The 19,439-nt window shown below is 36.3% G+C and overlaps 1 protein-coding gene across 2 annotated transcripts; it reads right to left on the bottom strand.

Annotated features, from left to right (window-relative positions):
- Window positions 1-2,294: 2,294 nt before the first annotated feature.
- Window positions 2,295-14,906, bottom strand: LOC149382697 (callose synthase 3). Of its 2 annotated transcripts, none has more exons than XM_089601755.1 (43): window positions 14,513-14,906; window positions 14,150-14,431; window positions 13,590-13,690; window positions 13,377-13,501; window positions 13,184-13,277; window positions 12,989-13,099; window positions 12,788-12,904; window positions 12,587-12,679; window positions 11,911-12,002; window positions 11,682-11,808; window positions 11,197-11,334; window positions 11,011-11,087; window positions 10,837-10,927; window positions 10,562-10,684; window positions 10,351-10,468; window positions 9,667-10,001; window positions 9,492-9,544; window positions 9,346-9,406; window positions 9,163-9,244; window positions 9,030-9,079; window positions 8,854-8,940; window positions 8,412-8,546; window positions 8,076-8,176; window positions 7,888-7,972; window positions 7,647-7,807; window positions 7,368-7,497; window positions 7,190-7,290; window positions 6,955-7,090; window positions 6,573-6,724; window positions 6,367-6,476; window positions 6,103-6,225; window positions 5,947-6,015; window positions 5,665-5,851; window positions 5,428-5,587; window positions 5,141-5,260; window positions 4,934-5,052; window positions 4,758-4,841; window positions 4,555-4,667; window positions 4,231-4,460; window positions 3,342-4,139; window positions 3,180-3,230; window positions 2,859-3,044; window positions 2,295-2,770 (listed from the first exon to the last, which is right to left on the bottom strand). In XM_089601755.1, exons 2-43 carry the CDS (start codon window positions 14,349-14,351, stop codon window positions 2,522-2,524), a joined length of 5,877 nt encoding a protein of 1,958 aa, XP_089457881.1. In that variant the 5' UTR covers window positions 14,352-14,431; window positions 14,513-14,906; the 3' UTR covers window positions 2,295-2,521. The 2 variants fall into 2 exon arrangements, with proteins under 2 accessions (XP_089457881.1, XP_089457882.1); XM_089601756.1 differs by having other exon boundaries at window positions 14,542-14,887.
- Window positions 14,907-19,439: the final 4,533 nt, after the last annotated feature.

Genomic DNA, 19,439 nt, shown 5'->3' with positions numbered 1-19,439 from the left:
ACGCAAGAAACAACGTTCCGCGAAAGCAAGTGCTGAAAGGAATTATAAAAGAAAGGGAGAAGAGAGTGAGAATGTGAAAGCAAGAGAGAAGAGAGTGAGAACGTAACAGACGGGGAAAAGAGGAGAGACATAGATAGAGCGTGCTTACTATCGCCGGATATAGAGCGTGCTTACTTCGTCAGATCGGCGATTCTACACGAATTGGCGCCATAGCACATAACCAATTGGCGCCCCAATAGAATGACGACACATGCAACGTCTGTGACTTGCTGAATGGAAAAATTTAAAAACTAATAAATAAATTTTAAAAAAAAAACAAATTTCTCTTTTGGACTCACACACTCGCTCGCTCTAACTCTTTTTTTTAGAAAGGTCCTTTGTATTGAAAATAAAAAAACATATATTTCTTATGTAGTTATTATTCCTAATTACAAATACATAGGGTTATGAAACTTGCTATGTTAATCTAAATATACAATAGCTTGGTTAATACAATACGATGAATCTTTCATTTATTTATATTTATTTGACACGATATTAGATGCTATATTAGTTTATTATACAATACATCTTTTCTTTTAGTATGTCCGCCATACTAATATAATCGGTAATATAATTTAGAAAGTTAGAATGTGGTGTTACATATACTGTTGGCTTATTTTTCTAGGCAAATTATTATTGATAAGAAGTCTCTTATAAATAAGTTCATGGACCTTTAATGCCTAAAACGTAATTTTTTTTCCAGAAAAGTCTATCCAATCAATCAAGAAATTGGTCTCTGACTTTTTCTGTCGTTAAGGTTTCATTAAGAAACTTATGATTTGTTGTTATTGATTCATGATGAATAATGGAACAATGCTATGTGTTTAATAATGATGGATAAACGACTTAATGAGTATGGCAGATATTGGTATCATGGTGAACTGTATTCAATCTTTCTTCCTTCAAAACGAACTGAGCAATTGAAATAGCTATCTCAAAGTGTTGGTTCTAGTCCTAAAAAAGCGTTAGATTCGAGAGAGTTGGAGACATATTTGATTAGATTTTAGGTCTACAAACTTATTATTATTATTATTATTATTTTTAGTATAAGGGTTAGGCCTCAAATTAGTTCGTGAATTTTAGCCACTTATAGTCTAAAAGTACTAATATACTCATAATTATTTTAAAAATAATTAATCTAAGTTTCCAAAATTTTATTCCACTGTACTTTCTGCATTAATCCACTATTCGATAAACCAGAAGAAGAAAAAGACGCCAAAAAATTTATTTCTGCTTTCAAAAAATTTAATCTACTCTTCAATAAACTAAAAGTAGAAAAAGAAGAAAAATAAGATGTTAAAAAAGTTTTATCCTACTTTAAAAATATTTAATCCACTCTTCGATAAACCAAAAGTATAAAAGGAAGAAGAATAAAATGTCAAAAAGAAGAAGAAGAAGAAGAAGAAGAAGAAGAAGAAAAAGAAGAAGAAGAAGATGTAGAAAAACTCGACGATGATCTCCGACTTTCGATCTCCGGCAGCGATCGAACACAACAGCCTGCTTTGCGACTGATACGAAGAAATCAAAATGATGATAATGATGATGACAAGACAGAACGAGATATTGAGCTCGAATTGAGGCGTTGGAGCTCTTTTCAATAAGATCATGAGATCTTCATCGGTGAGAACGGAGGTAAGAGATTTGAGATCGTGAATCGGAAGCTGGTATTTGAACGTGACGACGAAGCAATCTCGAGGCTGGCGTTGAGGTGAGAGACCAGCGACGAGAGACAGAGGTCGGGTTCAGGGAAACGATTCTGGTCTCGCCGGCGACATAGCAAAAGCACTTCGTTCGCGGATGTTGTATGATGTACCCGACATAGTTGCACATTACCCGAAGCTTCAAAGGTACACCCATGGTGATTTCTAGGGTTTGGAGATATGTTTGGATCTAAGGGTATTATTTAGTTTTTTGAGGTTTGGACTATTTTAGCTCAAATTGGGAAAGGTTGGCTATTTTGCCAAGCTCAAAATTTCAAACGGCTATTTAGCCACAAGGCCCATGTATAGCCACAAAAAATTGAAGTAAACGTTAAAGAGGGTCAAAAATTGAAAGAGTTTTCAATTTTCAATTTTCTTACTAAAAATAAAATAACAGTTCCTAAGTACATCATTCATTTTCCTTCCTGTTATTTAACATATTTCTTCTCCTTGTAGTGACATTATTCATTTTCAAATTTGTTTATTTTAAACTTCTAATCGCCTCAAGCCAAGCAATCTTTATGACCTTAGTTGGAAGATTCAAAAGCTCAATTTAGTCGAGCAAAACTAAGTCGACCAAATAACATTACTTTTGGAACGAGCATATTACCCAACTCAATTATCCACGCAACTGAGATTTGGTACGGAAAATAGAAGTCCGTGGACTTCAATTACCAAAATTTACATCAGATATTAACATTTAAAATGGCAGATAATAAATAACCGATCTAATGTGATGATGATGATAATACATGTTAAAGAAGGACTCTCTTTAAGTTTCACTCCTTGCTTCGAGAGGACCGGTCTTTCTTCTGTCCTCCGAGAATACGGGAAATCTGCAAACCTCTGCTGAAGGCTTGGTTGAAGAGCATGCGAGTTTGGAATTCCGATACAAATGGGAACCAAGCCAAGAAGGCGACCGGGGTGAAGAGTAGCAAACCCATGATGATCTCGTACCCGCGAGCAAGTGTCCGAATCGATCCCCAGAACCCCGCGGTTCGGATCACCGGCTTCACTGCCTGTGCAATCTGAGACACATACAAAAGGTGTTATTATAGCAGAAATAAACTCTCCACTGTTGATGTGTCCATGCGAAAATTAGAGAAGAGGACTCACCAGAAGAATTCCCCATCCAGTGGGCATGAAAGCGAGGATGCACACAATAATGTCCTGCACTGACATCCGTGCAACCGCAATGAGAGTGACTATAATCGACACAAATGTCAAGAATATCAACCCTTTGATCAGCCGGAACATGAGTTGGAAGTTTGCACTGAATCGACGCCGTCCCACCGAGACAGTCTACAAAAAAAAAATGAATATTCATGACCACGTGCATATGTCATAATATCTGAAAACAAAACCGCAGATTTTATTTTCTTCTACTGAATGAAAACATTCTGATATTTATGGAGGTTGAGAAGAATTGAGACTAACCTTCATGATAAACAATATCACCAAAATCACCAGCCACGAGAAACCATAAACCTGTCAGCAGTAAAATCACGGCGATAAGGAAGTAGACCAGAAGCACAAAATAAACCCAGAATGTCACATTGTGATGAAAAATGTAGAGTGAACACTAAGGTTAGGACTTACGAGGAAACTTCTGGTTTTCTCTGAAATGGACAGGTGATAAACAAGGCCATACTGATAGATGAAAAACCGCACAGCCAACAATATCTCAACTATGATACCACGCTTTCCCGAATGGCGGAGATGCTCTTGTTCTTCCTCCCACCACGACTCCCAACTTTTTTCGGGCGGAACACCAATTCCGCCTCGGTTGCTTATCCACTTATTCCAATCACTCCAATCGTCAACGATCTTTTGCCACTCAAAGCCAGAAGGATTGAACAGGAAAGGTGCGAAAAGCCACGTGCCGACCATAAACCACATAGAGATAGTGATCAAAAGATAGGCCACGGCCCCTCTATACGACTCTCCAAATATCTGGTACACGACCAATAGAAGCATGAGCTCTAATCCCTTGACAAAGTGACTGCGAGAGTAGAGTCGATAGTTATCAGCGAATTTGGCGTGGAACACCACAAAGCCTCGCCCCGTAGGCCTGTACTTTGCACCTCCGTGGAGTAACGTCCTTCCGTAATAGTGGGTCTTGGTTCCAAGAGAGAATGTGAAGAACACCGGCGCTAGTTGCAATTGCATCAGTATGAATTCACTGAGTGCCGTTCGGAAACCTCTTTCCAACCCGATTTCCATCAACATAGGTAGTGCCATCAAAAATCCTATCTGAACAAAAGATTGAGAAGCAAGAGCGACTTGAAGAGGTTTATTATCCCGTATACCCGGTTGACTACTCAAACCTTGTTCAAGTCCACTAAGAACTAGATAGAGACGACCATAAAGGAATACATACACCGTAAGTACAGTAATCTGCAAGTAAAAGATAAAAGTTGTAGCTTGGTGCCTTGAAATGCAAAATAATAGTCTGAAAGAAAGAAAGGAAAAAAAAAGGAAATAATACCAGAGTACTGAAGTAAAAACCAATTGTTGTAAAATAGCAGGACATCATTCGGAAAAAATCAAAACGATGTCCAAGACGGTATATATCACGACTCAGTGTCTGCTCTCCGTTGCCATTTGCTATCTTCGCTTCAAACATAGATATCTGATTGAGGCCCACATCTCTGCCCTTCCCGACTTGTATGTACTCATGATGAGTTACATTTCCTTCACGCAATGTTGAATTGAATCCTGAAAAAAGACCCCATTCAATAAGCTATCCAAGTTGGAAATTCACGGGATAATCTTCAATGAAATTCATGCATTTAATATGCTGTATTTGTACCTGCGAATATGTCTTCACTCAGATTGATAACCTTGGACGCTTTACTAATGCCTCCTCTAGTAAGATGGAAGAGCCTATCGAACACATCGGGATGGCCATAGTGGAAACGAACCCTAAAGTACAAACAAACCACCGAAGTTTAAAATAGCATCCAAGCGAACGTAAATGAGAAGGGAAAAAAAAATTGAAATGTTTAAACTTACTTCAGAGGGTTGGCCAACAGTCTCTGACCAATAGTCACAAAACTGGTCTCCTGATTTGACATGAACCAAGCTAGAGAGGAAACACTGCAGTAACAGCAAAACAATTTGGAATTGTTGCATTATAAAATTTCTTCACAATCCAAAACTCTCTTCTTTAATGTAACATAAATACATACCTGCCAGTAAAAATATGCTCTCTCAGTCCAAGAATTGTAGGATTCCTAACACCATCATGCTTTTTAAGAAATTCTTGCAGCAAATTCCTCATTTTAAAGGCCTCTTCCATGTAGTTATCCTGAAAAAAAAATTAAAAATTAAAAATTCTAATACATGAGGAAAGGTTACTACGTTCACCACTTTGTAACTGGTCAAAATTATTGTACCTGGTTCATGTCAATTGTTTGCAAACCCTCTCCGCGAGTGAAAATGATCGAATGGTTCTGGTTTTCTGGCTTACCCTCACCCAAAATGGCAGGCCCGGGAAGCCTAATTCGATAAATGATCTGCGGAAACAGAAAAATTGAGTCAAATAGTTTACAAACGGGTGCCGTGGAGTATATTATCAGGCAAGAGTAATATAGGAAACCAGCCACTTTGTTACAATCGCACCACCCCAAACAGAGAACTTGTACATTAGGAGTTGTTTTGAAGCAAGGACAAAATCTCTCACCTGGTCCAGATTTTGAACTGGTTCCTGAGAATCAATTGATTTGGTTGGCAAAGCTTTCACGAGCGTTGAGTAATAGAGTTTCGGGTTGCTTCTTGAATTTGATCTCTCTTTGCTAGGTTGCTCAACCTCATCAATATACGCAACGCGAAGTGATGGATATCTGCCACATGAAAACACTGTGTTAAAAAGAAATCGATAAACCGAGAATGTTGAAGGAAAACTATGTTAGTCACGTACGATGTCATGAGCCTCAAAGTGTCCAATGCACGTGGGTCACCAGATCTCTTGTGAATACCATACTTTTGACACGACACAACATACGTGAACTTCATATCAGCGACTGCTTGACATTGCGCCCAAAGTGATCTATCCCCTTTTTGTTGGTCCTCAGAATTCTCCACGGCCTTGTACCCCTCCATCAAATCTATTCAGTGCATCGATCAGACGAAAGATACAACATAAAGAAGAAGGGGCACGAGCAAATATAATAAGGGACCAAATGAAAAGATAGATTAATACCCTCATCTCTGGCCATATCAAGGAAAGCTTGAAGCTCCAATGCTTTTCGGTAGTACATCATACCCCGCACTGCCATTTATAAATAAGTAAATTACTTGTAAAGAAAATAAAGCACATGGAAATCAATAACATGAATATTTTGTTAGGAGTGAATACCAGTCCTGGTTAAAGTCTGCCCTCTGTATGAAGCCCACAGTCGAAGTTCTTCCAAATCATCCGATTTTTTTAGTTCCTCCTCACTAGTGCAGCTCACTCGCTCAAGGAAGTTCTCCCACTCATCTGGAAGTTTAATTCAATTAAATTCGTAAAGCATGCTTGCTTTTTTAATGTAGTTAATTTTTTCTCTTTAAAAGACAAGACATTTATTTTCAACGAAGGAGAGCAAAAATTAGTAAATCCATTGTGTGCTTCACTGGATACCTGGGAAAATTTTTTGCAGGTAGAAGAGAATCGAGACTCCATCTTCATTTGGCACTTCCAAATCATGCAAGGAGAAAAGGACCTCCTCTGTGTAGTATGGAGTCAAGACGCTGAAACAAAATGAAATTCAAGTTTCATCACAAGGAAATAAGACCATCACAACTTCTATAACGATTCTATTTGAAAGAGAAAAAAATAAGACTTACGAGAAAGAAAGCATATTGCGAACTTTTGGAGCATCAGGCATATCCATAAACAATGAATTGGAGAAAAACGAAATTCTCCTTCTAGCTTCTAAATTGGATGGCACATCCATAGCAGATTCCTTTGTGGTAAGCAACAGATAAAGCCTTTTTATCTGAAATATAAATTAAATATACGCATAGATCAACATAATTTTCAAACATGCAAAACAAAAAAGGAATTAGAATGTTATTGATAACTCGAGAATTTTGGAAACAAATATTGCAAAACTAGAAGAAACTAGACCAGGCCTGACTGTATCATAAGGCGGTACTAAGATTAACTGTCTGTATATGCAATCAAGCATACGTGTTACACATCTCATGGCTAACTTGATAGAATTACCTTCTCCTTCCATGCCTCTGTCAGTGGATCGATAGGGAAATTGATGGCTCCAGCTGAAGCAAAGAGCTGATATTGCTGGTCTTCAAGCGGAGTCATCCCCTCGTGACCATCACCACCGTGTATTGAATCCACCAAACTAAAGAAGAAGAAGAAGAAGAAGAAGAAGAACAAGAAAATAAAGTGTCATTTTAAGATTCGAAGTGCATTTAAAAAGAAACAAATAGCGATCTGAAACCTTGATATGTGATCCTCCATCATAATGTCTCTCGTCACGGTTTCCAACATGTCTTGAAAAATAAGGACAACTGCATTGCTGTCTTCTGCTTTATTTTCTAACTGCAAAATTTGTGCATATGTTAAATCCTAAGCAGCTGCAATGACAACCTATGCATATAACATGCTCAAAGTCTTACCAACAACCGTGTGAGCTTAACAAAATGCTCATAAAGGGTTGGAAGAAAGATCATCTTAAACCCAGACCCATTGAGTAACGAGCCTTCGTCTATGTGTTTGTCAACTTCAGAAAATATGAACTCTATAACCCTGCGAAGTAGTACAACATGTTAGCAACGCAGGTAGGTATATCAATGTAAGATAGACTTGACAAGTATTAAGTTTTTGCCATACATTAAACTAAGAAAAAGAGATGAAGAGATATCAACTGTCACGGAACTTTTAAAGCACAAACTTACACTTTCTCGCGTCGCCCTTGAACCAGGTACTTGATTATGTTCCTAAACGAGGCGTAACTTTCACGAATAGCACATGACATGTATACATCAGCCTCGATTCTCTTTTTCAATTCTTTATCTTTTCCATTGCTGTCCTTGGCCATGTCTAATGCTATCGGGATCTAGAATAAAATACACACAGTCAAATGAACAAGGAAGTTGAGGATATCAAATTTCTTGCGGAAAACACGCAGAAGCGTACCTTGCTAGCAAGCAAAAAGGGAGGCCATTGTATAAGATCCAAATCACGATCCGCCCAGTAAGGCACAAGCAAAAGATCCCTTTCCCTGTTATTTACAATTCGTCACTTAATATATGGAGTGCTCATTGTTTAAACATAGTAAAGTCATGACTCAGAAATCGCCACCATGCTCAATTCACTCAGAATACCTATTGCTTATAAGATCTTCCTCTCTAAAGTTACTGATGATCTTGTTCCACAGCTGGGCAAACCTAGCCGCCCCCTTCTCTTTATTAGATGGTAATGGTATCTACATCGCAAATAAACAAAATCCAAATTAAAAAATAAGAGTATTTTCTATGCATTCATAATAAACAAAAGTAAAAAAATAAATAAATAAATTGTAGTACAAATAAATCATCCCAACTTCAAAAAGTACACTACACTTCTATGCATTCATAATAAACAAAAGTAAAAAATAAATAAATAAATAAATTGTAATACACATAAATCATCCCCAACTTCAAAAAGTACACTATGCTAACCTCCACAAAATTGCGAGAGAGGGTTGCCCTCAACCCCTTCTTCTTTGGTTCATCCTTCTCCTCTGGAACCAAACGAGCATTAAACACGCCAGGAAGAGAGTCAAAACGGGACCTTAGCATACCCAGTGTCCGAATCTGAAACAAATTACAAGCAAATATAAGCAAAGTGATTTCACAATTACGCAACTGGCAATCATTGACTATGCAACTCCATATTGGCAAATGCAAGAAAAATACTCTCACAATAGGTCGAATTCATAAATCGTCGACAAATCAGCAAGTGATGAAACAGTTTTAACAAGGCAGTATGCATCAGATATTACGGGATCATAGAGAACCACTGGACATCTGGCCATGTCTAACCAGATTTTCCAGGAATAACATAAACCAAAATAAAGGCTAACATATTAAAGAAGTAGCCATTTGTGAGAGATAATCATACCTCTCCCAGGCGACGGAATGCTCCATAGATACCTCCGAATAATGTAGAGAATATTGCATACCAAATCTGGGTATCCATAAAATAGACCTACAAAAGAGCAGTTTATTAAAACATGCACTCCTGGGAACTAGATAAAGAGCAAATCGTTGATCAGATTAAGATAACAGAAAACATACCAAAATAATTGGAGACCAAAGAGCAACTACCACACCAATATTGTTTTTCGCTGCACAAAAATAAAAACAATAAATCTCATGTAATAAAATATTAATGCGACAACATTTAGAATATCACGGATATGTTCACTACCGCGGGGAAAGAACTCGTGCCACTGAAAATCTTTAATATGCACTTCCATTATAGCTTTTGTTGGACCCACCAGAGGCTTAATCTGCACGAGAAACGGAAACAATGTGAATTACATGGGTGAATAGAGTACAATTATAAGAAATAATGTGAAGTCCATGGGAGATTATAGTACAAGTTAAGGACCTCTATATAGTAACTGAAGGCCAACTTCGTGGCTATAAGAAGAACCCAAAACATAGTATACCTAGAATTTAAAAACAGGGAATATCAGTCCTCCCATTCAACATTCAAACAAAGCACGCCAATAAATAATTGAGAAATAAACTTACTTGAAAAGGGAAAACGCACTCTCATGCATTCCCCTGCCAACATAGAGGCGAGGCTGAAATGGCACAAACTCGTACAAATGAGCGCAGACTTAAGATTTAGGCACAAAATAGAGTGTAAAATAGCAAATATGAGTTTGGAAGTGACTATCCCCTATTGCTTTTATAAGAACTGCACCTGAGACCACCACATCATCAGCATCACAATTCTATAGTTTGATCTCTCAAGGAAGCGTCGGAGGAATGGAACAACAAACAACACGCCGGCCAGCATATTTGGAGACAAGTAGATGACAACAGCCAAAATAAACAGGGACGGTGCGTTTGAATTGTTTCCAAACCAGCCTTTGATGGTTTGAGCAAAGCCAGGAGGATTGTCCCATGTGTAAGCGTAAGTAACAGGTAGAACTATCACCCACGCAGCAGCGGAAACAACCTTCCAGATGTATCTGAGCTTGACATGGAACGACATACTTCGCTGGGATTTCCAACTAAGAATCACATCAAGAACAGCTACACAAATTCAAACCAATCATCAATTAACAAGCCCTTCTTCAGCGTACACCTCATTAATTTATTTCTATAACCTCCTAAATGTGATCCAATTAAATTACGTACAAAAACTACTCAAGGTCTCCATGCAGGCATTGTTGATATATCAACAACTAAAGCTCTCGCTTTATATATTTTGCTAGCTCAGAATGTAACCTACGGTTAATGTGTGAGAATAAATATCAGAAATACCTTTAATCTCAGTTATTTCTAAGACGCACGAGACATAGCAAGTCAGAGGAGAGTACCACCTCTGACACCAAACCCTATTGAATTAGAATATACAACATTGAACCAGGTTTACACTCACCTTGACCAAGCTTCAATACTGCCGCCGTAATGAATACACTCAGTACTCTCTTGAATTCATCACCACTGAACACAGAACCAGGTTGCCCCGAGCCATTCCACGCAATAATAATCATAGCCTGAATTTACGATCCAACTTGGCATTCTTTAACATATATTTGGAGGATTTCTAAGGAGCAAATTTTGTTTCTAATATTGTACAAACTGGATACCTGTAAACAGAGGATAAAAAAACTCCACATGCGGTCAAAGCTTCTAAAAACATGCCAAAATGACCGTATCTCAACAAAGTTCACTTTTCCAACCCATCGATCCTTCCTCGACTGTTTGCTATCCTGCACGTCAATTACTACCATGGCTGAGCATACTCATTCATTGAGCATCCAAGAGAAAGAAAGAAATATTAAATTATCTTTTCTATAGATAAGCTCTATAGAGAACATTTAAGAGAGAATTATATAAAATTACACAGTTGAACATTGATTACCCCACTACTTTCATGTTCTTGACGAGACAACAAGCAGAAGAAATCAGCATCTGCACGCATAGGCCAACCTAACCGGAAACAATCAACAGACCTGTAATGGTTTTTAAAGAATTAGTTGCGGTTTAAAAGACAATCGAGAAAATTCCAAATTGTCCCGTATAGAGAACATATTACCAAAAGTACTCGTTTAAATCATCATAATTCCTCCACTGTGAATGCTTTGATCTTGTTTCTTGACTTCTTTCAGCTTCCTGCAAATGCAAAGTCTTGTTAATAAAATAAAATAATTGTTTTATGACATAGACTAACGATTTTCAGTCAAACATCAGAAAAATACGTAGAAGAAATTGCTTTAAACACCTTTGCAATCACTTCATAAATAGGCGTGACAACTTTGTTTAAGAACGCCTCTTCTTCGCCCCCATACGCTGGTTTCACATTCTCACCCGTCATGGGACTGACATTACCAGCCAACATACCATACAATTCAAATGCCATCTGAAAAATGAAATAGCAAGTCAGAATTGGTTCCCAATTAAATCTTTCAGATCCGCCATTGCGAGACCAATTTATGAAAATAAAAAACAAAACAAAAAAGTAGTTTATGAAAAAAGTCGAAAAATAGCTCTCTATACTTTGCTTGCATTTAAACAAAAAAACACGCACACATTCGGATTACAAAAACAGTATATAGCCTTCTCAATTTCAGTCAAAACATTTTCCTGTTTAACAAATGATTCTATGGTATGCCTCAGTTCTTGTACATAAAAATTAAAAAAAAATTAAAAAAAAAAAAAACAGTCAGAAGTACTGCCATATGTTTAGAAAGTGATATCTGAACATACATGATGGTATATATAGCAAAGACACTCTGGCATGAATCTTAAATTTGCAGCCTCCCCCCAAATTAAAAGATAGAGTCCCATATAAAGGAGCTTGCGCTGTTGAACTTCTTGTTGTATGGTCGGCAACCTGCACTCGGGACCCGTTAATCGACACCTCATACTCAGATAGCATACCAAAAAAATGCAACAATTATGTATACCAATTATTTACCGCAAGAAAAATACTCACCACAGGCTACTTTTCCGGCCCAAATACTTGCACCATTTTTTGTAGTTCTTGAAAAGCTTCTTCATCACTTCTGTCAGTGCACGATCATCCAACTGGCATAACGAACAACACGAAGAAAAAAAATCAGAAAAAAAAAAATCCCAGACATATTTCTGCAATTTTCAAAATATTCACGACCACCAAATTAGTTAAATATCCGATAAGCCCTGCGAGAAAATTCTTCAAGTTCTATTATATTCTATATGATGGGAAGACGGACAGACAATGTATATGCAGGGTTTTCCTATGTCCTGTCCGACATGCAGTATCCTAGACTGGGTTATGTAACCATTAAGATTCTTCCTCCTTTGGAAGAGAATCACCCTCATCAAGCTATGTTCTCCGTATACAAAAAGTAAAAATATTTACTTTCATACTTCTAAATGGGCATAAAAAGAACAATTACAGCGTTGGTAATAGTTGGCGACAAGTTACTCAAAGCAAGAGAACTATAGTGCGTATTACTCCGAAACATGAAGTTATTGGAAGTGGCACGTGATGCATGCAGTTATTATTGATCAAACAGAAACAACATTTATTCATCTATGAAAAATAAAAAACTATACTTTCCAACTATTTCCTTAAGAAAGAGAGAAGAGAGAGAATAGAAGTATAGTATCTGTATATATGGCCTAACCTTGGGTTGTTGATCAGGCTTCGGAAACTGCCTTATGTGCACATTTGCAAGTAATAGGATGAGGTGCTCTCTTTGGTTTGCCACATTGTCTTTCTGTAAAATATAATTACAAAATTAAAGTACACGAGTTTCATAACTCTGGGACAGCCAAGAAATAGTTACGTGTCACAGAAGAAAATCATGTTTCATGAAATTATATACCTGAAAACCAAACATGGCGAGAAGCCAATCCAGAATGTCTTCATCTTTTTTTTTATTATATTCCTTCGGCCAAGGAAGGCCTCTAGTGTTACGAAGCGCGACAACAGCAGCTTGAATCTGCAAGTGTAGAATAAAATTGAATTAAGAAAAATAGAAAGGAATTGGATTTGGAGCAATATAGGTAACATTTTAAGAACATACCTCGGGGTATCTCATAATTGCTTGATTTGCACTATCAGGATCTAGTGGAAGAATGTTGTAGGGGACTAAAATCTGCGTCTTCTCTGCAACTTTGTCTTGCGCTTCCAAAATCTAAAGCATTTGAGTTTACAATTAAATGGGGTATAAAAAAATGACTATAAAAGAATGATCATTGTCATCAGTAAGATAATCAACCTCTCGATCGACTTCCATTGATTGAGTCATGTTAACAGCCTTTAAGACTTCAAAGAGAACGTTGGCAGTCTGGTACGCTTTGGTAAGCTGTGCACTGTCAAACATTTGAAAGCATAACATTAACTAGAGTAAACACTGAAGAGTCCCTCAAAATATAACCTACTAAGGCTAATTAGCTAGTGCGATCGTGTACCGGTCAGCTTTATCAGCAGCATTTTGCAAAGCTTGGATGTATTTTTTGTAGTAATGCTGATAGAAACTCTGCATTTCCCGCGCATCACTTTTTTTAACCCTACCCATAAGAGTTGGATCATTTTCCTGAAAATATTAAACACAAAATCAGCCAAAGGTAATATTTTTCTACTCTAAGATGACATAAATAGGATAATCAACATTGAAATCATACCCTTTCAAGACGTTGGAGGAGGGCAGTTTTAAATTGCCTAACTCCACGCCCGTTTGACGAGGGATCCAACCTATGAGCTTTCTCAAAAGCATAAAATCGGCCTACAAAAGATGCACATACCAGACATGACCCACATTTCGCACGACCAACGATCATTGCCATAACGAGAGGGAAAAAAATTGACACATTTCATTCAAGCAACAGAGTCCAAACCAAGTAGACAAATAAGAGCAACATAGAAAGCATTATTCTTCCTTATGAAACGACCAAGTGACTAATCAAACGCTAGTCCATGCATATGCACTGAAGCAAAGTCTGCACTTCATTATTTCCTAAAATATTTCCAGATAAGGAAATCATGCAACCTGTAACACACTTTCCAATTGTGCAAATCCGAAATAGAAAAAAAAAAATTAACAAAAAGAACATGAGGCAGTTATTTCTACTGAACCAAGAATAATCGAACTCAAAGCCAATATTTTCTGACAATATCTAGTGAGGATTCTGTACCTTCAAAATATAGAAATAAGATACATTTAAGTTGAACCAAGAGTACTTACAGAGATATGCAACCCTGGGATTGCTTGATTCGACTTCATTGGCGACACGGAGAATTGGAGCGATCTCGACAAGAGAGGAAGGAACAACCTCACTGTCGAATATCGACTCCCCGAGGTTCCCGGCCGTCTGCGTCCGCTGCAACCGGCGCTGCGGCTGCGGCGGCTGGTCGGAGGTCTTCCCTCTCGACGTCGACGCCGACATTGCCTTATTTCACCGCCACACTCCGATCAAAACCTCAGACCGCCGATAAACACACAAGCAAACGAACGCTTCTCTTTACCCTTCAGAACAAACAAATGCAGATTCAGAGAATCAGTATAAAACAAAGAGCATTCCAACGCCAATGGAGCGCGAAATCGCACCTTTGTAGGCACAAAATCTCGGATCTTACTCCTCGCTACCGCGACCATGCACTGTTCTGGATGAGAAATAACAGAGCAAAGCTCACTTTGCCGAGCACAGAAACCCTAGCCGAGAGCAAAATCACACTGACCTTAACACTAACAAACAATGCACTCAATCAATCACCATTTGATGTATATACAGCTCGAGTGTCTGGATCAATAGCCGTTTTGGCTGGAAGAACAAGACCAGTTTAGATGTGAATAAGAATCAAGAACGGAACCAAAACCCTAGGAGAGAGAAAATCGTATGCACCAGAGACAAATTGTTCTCTCTCTATCTCAGTAGCAGAGAAGAAAGAGAAACACTCTGCTGCAACTTTAAGCTACTATCCTTTACTTGCAAAAGAAAGAAGGCGAACAAAAGGGTACTTTGATGAAATGGAAATGGTAAATTTGCTTAAATTTCGCTGACGTGTCAAACTCCATTTCGTCCAAAGGGACCGAAAAAACTTTACCAATCCAGTGGGTCCCAGTCTCGATGTTCGGTCCATCACAAGGCTTGCTTTTTCACCAAAATAACTATTGTGCCACTGAGCGCGTAGTATTGCTGGTGCATATTCGATTTTTCGCGACTTAAATGACGGATGTACCCTGAGAAATACTGGCAACTGGACGTATTAAATGGGGGTACTTTCGTAAGAGTACTGGTTTCCCGCTAATAACGACTACAAGTGTCGTTTCCGTGATAAAGCCAAACCTTCGAGGGTGTTCTGGGAACAAAATTGAAATTCAAAAAGCAACATTCGAAAATATCCGAAGCAATTAAATCGGGTGAAGAAGTACCCGTTTGAGAAAAACAGTAAGACGAATATAGCCTTAGAGTGAGCCAAAGCACCAGCTTCACAGACTACACTGTTTGAGGTTGAAAAAGTAAATGCGCAGTCGCCGTTAGTATTTTTATCGCCATTGCAACCGAGTCTAGTGTTCTGCAGTTTGGGTCAAAAATAAAATAATGGCTTTTAATTACTACTAGGCTAGAACTCCCGGAGATGATTGTCGGTTTGTTTTGTCTTTTTGCTATTTCTTTTTGGTGCGTGCGTGTAAAATAAATAATCGATTCACCCACATTCCATGCAAATCAAAAGCGCTTCACTGATTAGGCTTTGGAACGTGTTAGGATTTCGCTATCCGCGTAACCAAACAACCCCTAAATCATCCCATGTTCTTTTTATTATTAGACCATCTCCATTCGATCACTCTATTTCTCACTCTATTTCTCATTCTATTTTTCAGTAAACAGTGATTTCTCTCCGACCGAACCCTATTTTCCACTCTATTTTTTCCCCCTTTATTTCCTATTTATATTTATACCCTTATATTTTTTTATTATTATTACTAATTAGATAACTTAGAATAATTATAATAATGAGTAAAATATTACTCTATAAATTAATTATAATTATAAATATAAATACACATTAAATAACACAACTCAATTGTCTTTCAAATTGCTAATGTAATTGTGTTTGATATTAGTTTATTATGACCGTTTTAATATTATAATTTTCTTGCAATGTGCAAAATATCATTGTTGTATTTTAAAATATTGTTGTCTTTCAAATTATACAAAATAATAAATTTTATATAAATTAAATAATTTTAGGGATAAATATTTAATAATTATATGAAATTTGGGCATTTAGACAAATTTTAAAACTTACAAAAAAAATAAATAAAGCGGCTTAACAATGCAGCACTACTAATAACGCTACACTGTTGTCAAAATACATCCTACGCTATTATAGCGTGGGGAATGGAATGAAGCTCCAGTGGAGCACTTGCGCCAAAATAGGCACCGGATAGCTCTCCATTGGAGATGGTCTTACTTATCAAAGAAGTAAAACTTTAATAAAAAAAATAAGAGGTTGAGATTCTAAGAATGAAGTATGAAACTATCTGATCTGAAAATAAAATGGCCTTTAATATTAAATATTAAAGTATTTGAATTGAAAATGAAATGGACTAACTACCTTGGAGAAAGAGAATTTCCCGTACGTGATGTTACGTCTTTTCCAGCGAACCCCAGCATGCTCATTGCGCAGCACTAAAATGTTTATTTATTAAATACCTATATGGTAGGACAAAGTGTTGCATCGCATGTTTGAATACTTATTAAATACTATAAAAAAAATTCCGATTATGACTCTTGTCTTTTTTATTTGAAAGATACTCCGCTATATTATATATATATATATATATATATATATATATATATATATTTTAGTAAGACGTTGTTATCAATTGTTGTTAAGGTCGTCAACGTCGTGAAACTTTCCTCCAATCTTTTGATCATGTTCTTATTACGAATGGGCTTTTCCTATATAGCTCACCAGATTCTTTTGGTTGAATTCGATCCAAACAGTAGTCCTTCGGGCCTACATGAACTGATAGACCTCACACTCATAATAGTCCTTTGGGCCTATGTGGATTGACTTGTAAATAATGTGGAAATCACATGATATAGTGGTTTATATAAATTAATCGCAAAAATAATGTGTTTAAAATTTTTATTGCGAAAATATCTAACTACATGAAACGTTAGAAATCTATAACTAGCCAATGTTTCGTTAATTTTTTGGTAAATAATCACGTAAATCTATTTACGCACAGTATACGTCATTTTTTTTTACTATTTACGAAACATTTATGGATATTTGCGAAAAATTTATAAAACGTTGGTTAATATACAAATGCTTATGTTTTTGTGGCTGCTAAATATTTGTTTTTATATTGTATATGGTTTTTTTCTTGATGTTTCCCAACTTTTAAAGAAAATTATTTACTATTTTGAGCTGTGTTTAATTTTGATATTTAATTTATAAATAATATAAGGGCGCTCTAGCTTATTACCCTTTTTAAAACTTAGAATTGTGAAATAGCCAACGTTTTAGTAATATTTGGTAATTAGTCAATCTTTGATGCAATAAGACATAATTCCCCTTATTTTTCCCCCTAATTCTTGACCAAAAAAAAAATTAAACGAAAATAATTTATTTATACCTAAATACTCTCTCTCTCTCTCTGTTACATTTTTAGGCATAGCAGAGGTTAAAAAAAACAGCATCTCGCAGTTAATAGTCGGTAATAACTGTTAATAGGTTTCTGGTAGAAACCTATCAACAATTATTACCGACTATTAGTTAAAGCATAAGCCTATTAACAGTTATTAACGATTATTAACTGCGATTTTTATGATTTTGACATTTATCCATGGCTAAAAAAATGTGACGAGAGAGAGAGAGATAGAGAGAGAGAGAGAGAGAGAGAGAGAGTGAACATGAAAAATAGAGAGAGAAAGATAGAGAGATAATTGAGATCCTAATAGTTAGGGATTTTGAATAATAAATTACATTTTATTAATTTCGAAAATAAATTATATTAACTAATTAATAAGGGTAAAAATGGTATAAACAATGTGCCACATAAGCAGAATGGCTATAAAAAAAAAATTGAAACGTATGACAGAATGAAATTCTTAGGTTTGAATTGGCTTAGTTAGTTACAAAACTCATAATATAATTTCAAAAACTTTTACATTTTATTAGAATAGTACATATTAAAATAGGCAAAAATAATAGTTTTTTATATTCTTATTGGACTAATACTCTATACATTGGGGCAAAAAGATATTTCTTTTTCAGCCATTAAAAATAGGGGAAAATTGCAAAAAGTAGGACTAAATTAAGGCCAATTTCCATTTTTCTACTTTTTTCAAAAATTTACCAAATCAGGACCGGTAAAAAAAAAGTCAAATGAGAGATACACAAAATTCTACCAATTATACCATCATACTAATTACCAACCTACAATCTTCCCCAATAAAATCTCTTATTTTTTTCTCTTTCTTTCTATTTTCCCGCTCAGCCCATCGAGAAAAATATATATTTTTTTTTACTAGTCCTAGTTTGGTAAATTTTTGAAAAAATTAGGAAAATGGAAATGTCCCTTAATTTAGTCCTAGTTAAGGAAATGTCCCTTAAAAATAGACTCATGTGGGCTTTCTTTTGCATCAATTATTTTTTGGCCCAACAGGACAACTGTCTATTTCCCCTATATTACTGCCGCATAAAACCATGAGAACAAAAACAAACACACAAAATACAGTTACAGGTGACTTCGATGTGAGACAAACGACCAAGTGCAACGAACGATGTGAATTACACGAGAGTCGGAGACGAACAACGAGATTTAAATGAGTTTCGAAGATCATCGGTGCGAGGCGGCCGGAAGCTATGAAAACTTGCTCGCCATAAAATTTATTTTTCCGATTTTTCTCGACTTTCTCCGATTTCTTTGTAGAATTGTTTTTTATGGAGGAAATAATAACGACGGTCATTTATATATGAAATGACGTGCCTTTTCTCCGATTTTCGAACGAAAAATAATGACGAAATAGAAAAATACGTGTTCGTCATTTAAAAGTAAAACTAATGACCTTCTAGAACATCATTTAAGAGGAGAGTTTTATTTGTCAAACATGATAATATGTTATGGTATACCGTATACGTAACCAAATATGATTTATTAATACAAATCTGCTTATTTTTCTTATTTGTAGTCATGTAAAAATAAAATATTAAAAGTGGAAAAACACATTATTCCGATCCGGGCCCATCCGTGTCTCTCTCATTTCATAGTCATAGCAGGATCGTAGGATCTGCGCTGCTTTCTTTCCATATATACGGCTTTATTCATGTAGAAAATTTATAGGTAGTCAGATTCAATTTCAAAGCATCTTTCTAAAATATATATGTTAATTTCGACTTTGTAAGCATATGTGAGATCCAAATTTCTAAACGACACCCTTAATCAAGATTACCTATCTATATAGAATTTTCAAGTCTATTGTAGTTTTAATATAAAGAAGAAAAAATGGCAACAGAAA

The sequence above is a fragment of the Urtica dioica genome, chromosome 11 (assembly GCF_054948205.1).
Source record: "Urtica dioica subsp. dioica isolate 48M chromosome 11, U.dioica_male_clone48M_v1_H2, whole genome shotgun sequence".
Lineage (NCBI taxonomy): Eukaryota > Viridiplantae > Streptophyta > Magnoliopsida > Rosales > Urticaceae > Urtica > Urtica dioica.
The sequence above is the reverse complement of the archived record's forward strand: the minus strand, read 5'-3'. Positions and strand labels throughout refer to the sequence as shown.

Bases quoted from the DNA above. Each gene is read 5' to 3' on its own strand.
- LOC149382697 (XM_089601755.1), bottom strand. From the start codon at position 14,351: ATGTCGGCGTCGACGTCGAGAGGGAAGACCTCCGACCAGCCGCCGCAG. The intron at 12,905-12,988 runs GTATGTTCTTAA...CTACACTTGCAG, and splicing joins CAATTATGAGATACCCCGAG to ATTCAAGCTGCTGTTGTCGC. The intron at 7,498-7,646 runs GTAAGTTTGTGC...ACTACTTCGCAG, and splicing joins CAAGGGCGACGCGAGAAAGT to GGTTATAGAGTTCATATTTT.